We start from the raw sequence: 10,124 nt of genomic DNA, 5'->3' as shown, positions 1-10,124 counted from the left end.
AGGCAGGTTGCAAAGTTTCTGTGGTTCAGAGTTCCAGTTACGTTTTTGTTCAGACTGCACCCCTGTCTCTGTCTGGACTCCCCCTTGGCCTTGGCTTCAGGTGGCTTTAGCAGTCTTTCTTCTTGGGCAGAGGAGTCTCGTTTGCCTTTCTCTCCCCCCTTAAATGGAATGTACACAAGGCAGGAATCTTTTGTTTCCCAAACTTGACCCCCCGCCCCACCCTTCCCCTCCCATGGAAAGTTACAAGAAGTCCCAGGCAATGTTGAGTATCAGGTGACCAGACCACCTGGCTCGGTAGTGTCACAGCATCCATGAGTCAGTGGCAATATGGAGCCTTTTCACAGTCCATTGTCCTGTCCTCCCGCCGGTTAGTCAGCATCAACCCTGAAACGCCCGTCCCCCTGGTTACTACGTCCATCTTCTGAAGCAAACGGGTGTCCCCAACTCATTCCAAGAGCTCACTGGACACTTTGTGTCTGTTTGAATTCCTTTTCGAACAGTGTCTGGGTAGTTAAAGTCCCGTGTCTCTCCCCCCCAATTACTAATTGTGTTTTGAATATTTCTGTTATTTGCGTGACAGAGTCAAGAACATCCATCTGCGAGGAAAGAGCCAGGGGGAATTGTGATGTGATGTGACTGTCCTGTTCTGACACATCCCCTTCTTGCCCTGACAGGCTGCAGTGTCACGTCCCATCCTTCCAGGGACGGGAAATGGCTGCCGTGGGGCCAGCCCAGGTAGGGATTATCGGGGAGTTGCTGGTGGGCTCCTGTTGGTGGGAGAAGGGCAGTAAAGACATAGGAGGTGGGTGCTTCTGAGGGTGGTCAGGAGGTGGGTGGGGGCAGGAAATACCCAGGGTGGCGAAAGGTGGGGGGAGAGAGTGTGACAAACCGGCTGGGATTAGTTTATGGTGGGGCCTAGATTCTAGCAATAGACCCATGAGATTTCTGGGTGGAAATTCCCTAATTTGTCAACCCCCCTGGACTGGGCTGGGGAAACGTGCCAGCCTCCGATACTGGAGTCTGAACCTATTAGCCAGAGGGCAACCCCCAGTGAGGCCCGGGGAAGACATCCCATCCCATCCCATCCCATCCCATCCCATCCAGCTGCTGGCACTGGGCTCCTGTATCAGCCTCTGGCAGGTAGATGAGTGTTGAATGTTCAGACCCCTCCCATCTCTGTCTGCTGGAAGGGGCAAGGGGCTCTCGCTCTCTCTCCCCTCCCCCTGATGCCTCCTGGCTGCTCTGATGGGGAGGGAGTGGGATCCTGCCTGCCTGCCTGCCTGCCTCTCAGAGCTTCCCTCTCCCCTGTGAGCGGTGGGGTTGTCACTGGGCAGCAGGTGCAGAGTGGGGGCTTCTTGCTCTTTCAGGGGCCGGTGACTTTCGAGGAGGTGGCTGTGTATTTCACCAGGGAAGAGTGGGCTCTGCTGGACCCTGCTCAGAGAGCCCTCTACAGACATGTCATGCAGGAGAACTACAAGACCGTGACCTCGCTGGGTAAGGATTCCCGTCCCCTCGCTTCTTAGAAGGGGAAATGAAGAGTTAAGGTTCCCAATACACCCTCAGCACACTGAGAGGCCGGTGAGACGCAGACCAGTGCTCGGCCCTCCCCACTACAGAACACTTTGGGAGCAGAGCACAGGCGCAGGACAGCGCAAACGCTGACACCGTCTCTTTGCTAAGGCAGAACTTGGGGTTAGGTCCGATGTAGGGAACAGAAGCTGCCTCCCCCTGGCCTGTGCTCAGACCCTGAGCCTACTGCACACAATCCATCTTGGACTTTCATAATGTCACCACCTCTTTACCCTTCCAGTGAGGATTCCTTCTGAGTCCTTGCCTTCACTTACCCCCCCCCGCCCAGGGACCCCAGGCACGTGTGGCTCCAGCCTGCTGACAAACCTTGTGGGAAGAACACACCCTTGTGCTCCTTTACTGATGCTGCCTACACCACTCCGCACTGAAATGAGGAATACCTGTTCCTTCCAGTTTCACGTACACCTCTCTCGGTGTGACAGCTCTGCCAAGCTAGTCCCTCCACTGTTCATGTAAAGCTGCAGCTGGCACAGTGCACGCTGCTGGAGTGCCTGCGAATAAATGCTGGTGTTCACATCTGAGGGACACAACACACAATGGCATGTCCTTAGTCCTTCCTTCCGTGAATCAATACATTTTAAGGGCAAGGGAAACTATTCGGTCATCTAGTCGGACCTCCTGTGTAATATGGGCCAAGAGAGGTTGTGGAATCCTGGTCACTGGAGGTTTTGAAGAAGACGTTAAACCGATGGTCTGTGTATACTTGGTCCTGCCTCACGGCTGGAGGATGGACTAACTGACACCTTGAGGTCCTTTTACCCCGTGTGTTTCTGTGATTTTATGACTCATGCTCCTAGCCCTTCACTTTGACCTTGTCTCCCTCTGGAGAATGGGGGCTTTATTTAGTAGGTTTTTTAATGAAAAATATGCATGGGTCAGCTTCCCTCTCAGTGTGCTTTGTTAGTCACTGGGTGTGGAGGAGTGAATTCCTCTCCTGAGATGGGGGTGTAATTCCTGTTGAAGTAGCATAGGCCTGTCTCCATTTACATGGAAACAGATCGAGAACTGTCCGCGTATGAATGCAGCACACTGGACAATGCAAAGCCTCTCTCGTGTGGCTGTAAATACCTACTGGCTGCAGCACCCCAGAAGAGATGGTGTTTATAAGGAGTCTGAAATCATTGGGACTTGCTGAGGTGCCATCATGACACAAAGGGGTGTTGCCTGCAGAATGACCTGTCTCAGAGTGATGGAGCTGTGGGGAACACCCTTCCAAACAGCAAAGCCTCGGAAGTAACACATATTGGGATGTCTGCGCTGCCTTTGGGAGAGACCCTCCCAGCCCGGGTCCCACACTGGCCTTGGCGGCCTGTATGTAACTGCGAATATGTTGTAGATTGGGCTGGAGCTCAGTCTCTTAAGCCTGAGCTGCAGTGTCTACACCAGCGGTATGTGTACCCCTGGGGTACGCAGAGGTCTTCCAGAGTTGCTACAGTAAAATCACTAGCCAGGTCAGTAAAATTGCATACAATGATTTGTTTATACAGATCTACACAATATACACTGAAATGTAAGTACATTATTTATATTCCAATTATTTAGTTTATAAGCATATGGTAAAAATGAGCAAGTCAGCAATTCATGGTGTGCGGTGACACTTTTGTATTTTATTTCTGATTTTGTAAGCAAGTAGTTTTTAAATGAGGTGTAACTCGGAGGTACGCAAGACAAATCAGACCCCTGAAAGGGGCGCAGCTATTTTTAACGTGCTAGCACCTATAGTGGAGCACCCATAGGGAGACACATCTCAAAGAACCATTGTTACTGCACAAGTTGAGTAACTTCTTCTTTTGCGTGTTACCTGATCTCACTGGTTTTCTTTGCCCTGAGCAGGGTTCCCACTTCCCAAACCCGATGTCATCTCCCAGGTGGAACGAGGGGAAGAGCCGTGGGCCCCAGATCTCCAGAGCTCAGAGGAAAGAGAGATCCTGAGAGGCAGCTGCATGGGTGAGAGATCATTAAACCTACTCAGTGCTTGAGGGAAACAGCTGGGATTCCCAGCAAAGACCTTGTGAGGTCTCTGGGTTCAGGGTGGTCCTCAGCAGGTGTCCTATCCTCAGGGCAGATACTGTTATGGCTTCCTACCCATCCTAAATCCTGGCAGTAGTTCCCTCCCCAGACTCGCTTCTCCCTGAGTGTTTAGGTGGGAACTGGATGCAGAATTGATCCTCTCCTCTCTCCCCGTTGGAGAAAAATCAGGGACTGAATTTCCCCATCTCTAGCTGCTGTCTTGGCTTGTTCCCCCCCTTTTCCCTTCTGGTTTCTGAGGTTTTCCTTTCTCTGTCCCAGCAGGTGAGGGGATGGTGAGAGAGACTGTGGAGCAGACACCTCAGCAGGAAGGGGAGCAAGTGGAAGCGCGTGGGGCGTTGTTGCAAAGATGCAAAGGGAGTGTGCCCAGGAGTTGTGAGCAGGGAAAAGGCTCTCAAGGGCAGCACAGGCCAGAGAAGTGGCAGGGAAACCAGCCAGCGCAGAAAGTTGGAATATTTGTTAATTATCGGGAAACTCACAAGGGCCTCAAGGAAGCCACGACCCAGCAGAGAATCCTGACGGAAGAGAGAAATGACACAGGCTTTGAGAGTGGGAAAAAGTTCAGGAGGCGCTTACACCATCAGAGAATCCACACTGGAGTGAGACCCTATGGATGCTGCGAGTGCGGGAAAACCTTCACTGAGCGCTCAACCTTTATTCGCCATCAGAGGATCCACATCGGAGTGAGACCCTATGGATGCTGTGAGTGCGGGAAAACCTTCACTGAGCGCTCAACTCTTATTCGCCATCAGAGAATTCACACAGGGGAGAAACCCTATGGATGCTGTGAGTGCGGGAAAACCTTCGCTCAGCGCTCACAACTTATTAGCCACCAGAGAATCCACACTGGAGTGAGACCCTATGGATGCTGCGAGTGCGGGAAAACCTTCACTGAGCACTCACGCCTTATTCGCCATCAGAGGAGCCACACAGGGGAGAAACCCCATGAATGCTGTGAGTGTGGGAAAAGCTTCGCTCAGCGCTCACACCTTATTCGCCATCAGAGGATCCATACAGGGGAGAAACCCTATGGATGCTGTGAGTGTGAGAAAACCTTCACTGAGCGCTCGCACCTTATTCATCATCAGAGGACCCACACAGGGGAGAAACCCCATGAATGCTGTGAGTGCGGGAAAACCTTCACTGATCACTCATGCCTTATTCGCCATCAGAAGAGCCACACAGGGGAGAAACCCCATGGATGCTGCGAGTGCGGGAAAACCTTTGCTCGGCGCTCACACCTTATTCGCCATCAGAGGATCCATACTGGGGAGAAACCTTATGGATGCTGCGAGTGTGGGAAAACCTTCGCTCGGCGCTCACACCTTATTCGCCATCAGAGGAGCCACACAGGGGAGAAACCCTATGAATGCTGTGAGTGCGGGAAAACCTTTGCTCGGAGTTCACACCTTATTACGCATCAGAGGAGCCACACAGGGGAGAAACCCTACGAATGCCGTGAGTGCGGGAAAACCTTCGCTCAGATCTCAGGCCTTATTTCACATCAGAGGAGCCACACAGGAGAGAAACCTTATGGATGCCGGGAGTGTGGGAAAACCTTCGCTCACTTCTCAAATCTTATTACACATCAGAGGATCCACACAGGGGAGAAACCCTATAAATGCCGTGAGTGCGGGAAAACGTTCGCTCAGCACCCACACCTTATTGCCCATCAAAGGATCCACACAGGAGAGAAACCCTATGAATGCCGTGAGTGTGGGAAAACGTTCGCTGGGAGATCAGGCCTTACTACACATCAGAGGAACCACACAGGGGAGAAACCCTATGGATGCTGTGAGTGAGGGAAAACCTTTACTCGGAGATCTGGCCTTATTACACATCAGAGGAGCCACACAGGAGAGGAATCCTATGAATGCCATGAGTGCGGGAAAACCTTTGCTGGGAGATCAGGCCTTATTACACATCAGAGGAGCCACATGGGAGAGAGAACCCTATGAATGCCGTGAGTGCAGGAAATTCTTCCATCACAGCTTTTCTCTTATGTATCACCAGAGAAGCTGCAAGGGAGAGAAACACCATGAAAATCTCGTCTGGGTCTCAGAAAAGATGTTTTTTTCCTTTTGCTAATTCACAGGTAGTGAACTATAGGGTAGCTTTTGTGGCATCTCAGCTCTCTCAGGTGAGTTGTCTGCTTCTCCCTTTTGCAGCTCACTCTTCCTTGGAGTGAAGCCCGCGGTGTTTTTCATCAACCCCTTTGTCCTGCGTCATGGAAGTGTGCGTCCCTCCAGGATTGTCCACCAGCCCCAGGTGGGGGAGCCAGGAGTGACCTTTACTTGGTACGTGGAGGTTAAACCTACCTGGGCCTCGGCTGAGCTAGGGTTTTCCATGGAGTTAGCTAGGTTGAGTTAGGGATCCTGATGTAAAAACTCAACTAGTTTTTTCAATGAAGAAAATAGCCCATATAGCGTCCAGGGTAACGTAACAAATCTCCTCACCACCAGACACAACCTCCGTCACTTTTCCTAGTCTAATCAAATTTGGAGCATCACGTTTATACTTTTCCTCCCACTGCAGTGATTGTTAGTCACCAGGCTCCCCCTTTAGGGACAGATTGCCTCGTTCCCAGATTGCACTGGGTTCTGCTGAATAGCAGTTGGGTTTTGTACCCTTTCTCTCAATGTAAATACAACAGAGAAGGAGCGGGGATAGAGGGTGTGATGAAATGGGTATTTTCCCTTGTTATGTTGTATATGAGTCTTACTGTTGAGCCTATGTGAGTTTTACATGAATACTGTGTGTGCCTCAGTTTCCCTATGTGCTGCACCAATACCTCGGTGCTGGGAATAGGAGTGTGTGACTGTGACAAAGTGGGAATTTCTCAATGTTTTCTTTCAATATTGGGTGGGTGCCTGTAGCACAGCAAGGAGTGGGGAGTATTGACCTGGGAAGGTAGCAGGGGAGGTTTATTGGGACTGGCTGCCTTGGGGATGGGAGACTTTCCTTGAGGGAAGCTATCTGAGCAAGTTACATGAGAACCCAGGAGAGCGGTTGGAGCCTGGTGACACCTCTGCCCGGGAAACAGGACAAAGGCTGGGGGAGGGGCTGGGAGGAGGCTGGGGGAGAGGCTGGAGGGAGGTTCAGTTTGGAGATGGCTGGGGAAATGGAGCGGAGCCAGACAAGGCTCTGGTCTTCCTGCCTCCCCAGAATGGACCCGGCCGAGGGGTCCCGTTCTCTGTACCTACACGCTCTGTTTTAGACCATGTTCCTGTCATCTAATAAACCTCTGTTTTACTGTCTGGCTGAGAGTCACGTCTGACTGCAGAATTGGGGTGCAGGACCCTGTGGCTTCCCCAGGACCCCGCCTGGGCGGACTCGCTGTGGGAAGCGCACGGTGGGGTAGGGGATGCTGAATGCTCTGGAGTCAGACCCAGGAAGTTGGAAGCTCTGTAAGCTTCTTGCTCTGGCGACAGTCTGCTCAGAGAGAGGAGGCTTCCCCAGAGTCCTGAGCGGCTTAGTAGGGAGCAGTTGCAGAGCATCACCTGGTGGCTCCGTGACACCCGCTAGAATTTATCTTCTCTACTTTCTACAGTTCCACCACTCAATGTGTCCTATCGTTCAGGGTTCTCAGCCCTCTGTTTGTGGTTCACAATTTGTTTCCTTTGCTCCTAAAACAGTAATTTAGGGCTTGAGATGAAAGTGTCACAGACCTGGATGGACCTCAAATACAGTGAGATGATTTGGAGTTGAAATCCCAGTTTCCAACGGCTGGCAAAGCCTGTTGTAGGACTTTTCCTACGGAGGTGGGATTGTTTGCACATGGGGAGGCTGGCTGGTTGGTTTGTTTTTTTCCGTTACGGTGATGCTAGAACTTGCGTCTGACGAAGTGGGGATTCACCCATGAAAGCTTATGCCCCAATACGTTTGCTAGTCTGTAAGGTGCCACAGGACTCTTGGTTGCTTTTTACAGATCCAGACTAACATGGCTCCCCGTCTGATACTAGAACGTCTGTAAATAATATCACTCGGTCCTAATGAGCGAAGGAGGTTTGAATGGCTCAGAGGAGAATGCAATGGGAGAATATCTTGTCCTGATTCTGAGTGGTCGTAGAATCATAGACTCATAGAAGATCGGGGTTGGAAGGGACTGTGATGTTACTGATATAATCTGGGACCACACAGAACATGGCTGCAACCGAGGTCCTGTAGTGGCACCAAATCCTGTGTAAAGAGGGTCAGATAAGGTGTCTAAGAGCAGGTTACGGGTTACTGGTTAGGATTGTGCTGTCTGTGTGTCTGTATCATTTTGTAGCTGAAGTTATGAATATTGGCTGTGTGCTGTCTGTATTTCAAACTTGTGCTGTGCTGCTGGGTGCCACCTCAGACCATTTGGTGTCAGCTGTGCCTAGCCTGCTTGATGGCCCATTAAGGACCATCAGCTACACATTTGATCCATTGAGGGGAGGCAGATACGGCATGTAACTCAGCAGGGTGTGCAGGGACTTGCCCATGTGACTCCAGACTCCGTTTTGCTGTAATTTTCCACAGTAAGAACAAAGAAGTGTCCTTACACCTGGAAAAGCCTATAATAAGGCTGAGGCCTCATCTCCATCTTGTCTTCAATCCTGCTTCTTACCTCTGGAGGGACTTTGCTACAAACTGAAGCTCTGCACAAAGGACTGATGACCCATCCCAGCTGGGGATGTACTCCAGAGACTTGATTTGAACCTGCAGTTTACTCCATCACTGCTACAAGCCTGAACTAAGAACTTTGCCATTACTGTATGTAATTGATTCCATTTAACCAATTCTAGCTCTCATCTCTATCTTTTTCCTTTATGAATAAACCTTTAGATTTTAGATTCTAAAGGATTGGCAACAGCGTGATTTGTGGGTAAGATCTGATGTGTATATTGACCTGGGTCTGGGCTTGGTCCTTTGGGATCGAGAGAACTTTTTCTTTTTACTGGGGTGTTGGTTTTATAACCATTCATCCCCAGGACGTGTGGGACTGGTGGTGATACTGGGGAGAACTGGTGTGTGTCTAAGGAAATTGTTTTTGCTTGTGTGACTTGTGGTTAGCCCAGTGGGGATGAAACGCAAGCCTTTTGTCTGGCTGGTTTGGTTTGCCTTAGAGGTGGAAAAAAACCCCAGCCTTGGGCAGTGACTGCCCTGTTTAAGCAATTGGTCCTGAATTGGCACTCTCATGGGGTCCCGCTGAGCCCGCCGCCTCAGCCAGACCCTCGCCCTGCACTGAGGCCCAGCGCCCTGCAACCCCCCACGCGTCGGCTAGGGAAGCGTCCTGGGCTGCCGTGGGTATGCCCCACCCCCGAGGAGCGCAGGACCTGGGAGTTTCCTGCGGTCGCGCAGATTCTCGAGATCCAGCCGGACCAGCCAGCCCCTCACGTCAGCCACGAGCAGAACCCAGAGGCGTGCATATGGGAGAATCTGGGTGAAGGCCGCCGTATCGCATCTCGCAAGGGGGACGTGGACCACCGGGGTGTATGGGTAGAAAGTGGAGGGTGGATGGATCAGGAAGAGGTGCCTGGAAGATGGGGTGAATGGATAGCCAAGTGGGACTCCAAGCATGAGGTGAACTGGTGGAGGTGCGGGCACCTGGGGTCACCCACTTCGATGACTTGCCGTGAATGGGTAGATACACTGCGGGGGATGGTAGTAACTGGGGCGTCCTGCTCTATGGAGCCATTGGGGTCACGATGGCTAGAAGCGACAGGTGGCAGGGATAGAGACCCTGGCCATAGCTGAATGGGTGAAGGTGGGAGTGGGACTGGATGGAAGGGGTGGATGGAGATGGGGGTAGATGAGTAGAAGATGGGCCCCATAAGCCATGAGGTGAATGGGTAGCAGCTGGGGGCGCCATTTGGAAACGCCGTCACATGGTAGACCGCGCTGGAGGATGAAGTGGATCCGCCCCACAGGTCGGTGGATGGATGCCAGGGATGGACCGCACCATCCCCGTAGATGGGCTAGACAGTGGGTGGGGACTGCTGGTTAGACAGGTCGAGGTGGGTGGATGCACAGGGTGGAGCGTTGAAGGTGGAGGTGGATCCTGCATCGAGGGTGGATGCGGAGATGGGGTGTCAATCGAGTAGACAGGTGACCCCGGCGATCGCCGATGACCCGCAATGCCGTAGAAGGTCGAGTTGGATGGATGGAAGTGGAGGTGGCCCTTGATGAAGGGGTGGATGCGGTTGGAGTGGCTGGACGAAGGGGTGAGATGGAGATGGGGGTACGACGCCCTAGAAGGTGGGGGGCTAGAGATGCCTGGTGATGGGTAGAAGGTGGGCCGTGTAGTACGTTTTGAGTGAAGGCCCTGATAAAGGCCCAGTATGAGGCCTGAGGCCTGAACCTAAAGTAATGGTTAAGACTAACATAAAGCAAAGTTAAGCTGTGAGCCAGAGGCAGGCCTGCTCACAGAAGCTGGCAAGGAAAGGGCTGATGCTGCAAGAAGATACTACCTAAAAGTACTGAACACTAGAGTATCAGAACATTCTTACATACTTGCACATTCCACACAGATAACAAGG

General features: G+C 51.9%; 1 protein-coding gene across 1 annotated transcript; it reads left to right on the top strand.

Annotated features, from left to right (window-relative positions):
* Window positions 1–284: 284 nt before the first annotated feature.
* Window positions 285–6,875, top strand: LOC116815699 (uncharacterized). Its single transcript, XM_032764280.2, is given in 5 exon segments — window positions 285–735; window positions 1,368–1,494; window positions 3,421–3,537; window positions 3,880–5,567; window positions 5,569–6,875. Coding segments are annotated over 5 exon segments (2,094 nt in total). The 5' UTR covers window positions 285–711; the 3' UTR covers window positions 5,707–6,875.
* The last annotated feature ends 3,249 nt before the right edge of the window (window positions 6,876–10,124 follow it).

Source organism: Chelonoidis abingdonii, chromosome 11, assembly GCF_003597395.2.
Source record: "Chelonoidis abingdonii isolate Lonesome George chromosome 11, CheloAbing_2.0, whole genome shotgun sequence".
NCBI classification, from domain to species: domain Eukaryota; kingdom Metazoa; phylum Chordata; order Testudines; family Testudinidae; genus Chelonoidis; species Chelonoidis abingdonii.
This window is presented reverse-complemented; position numbering and strand designations above follow the sequence as displayed.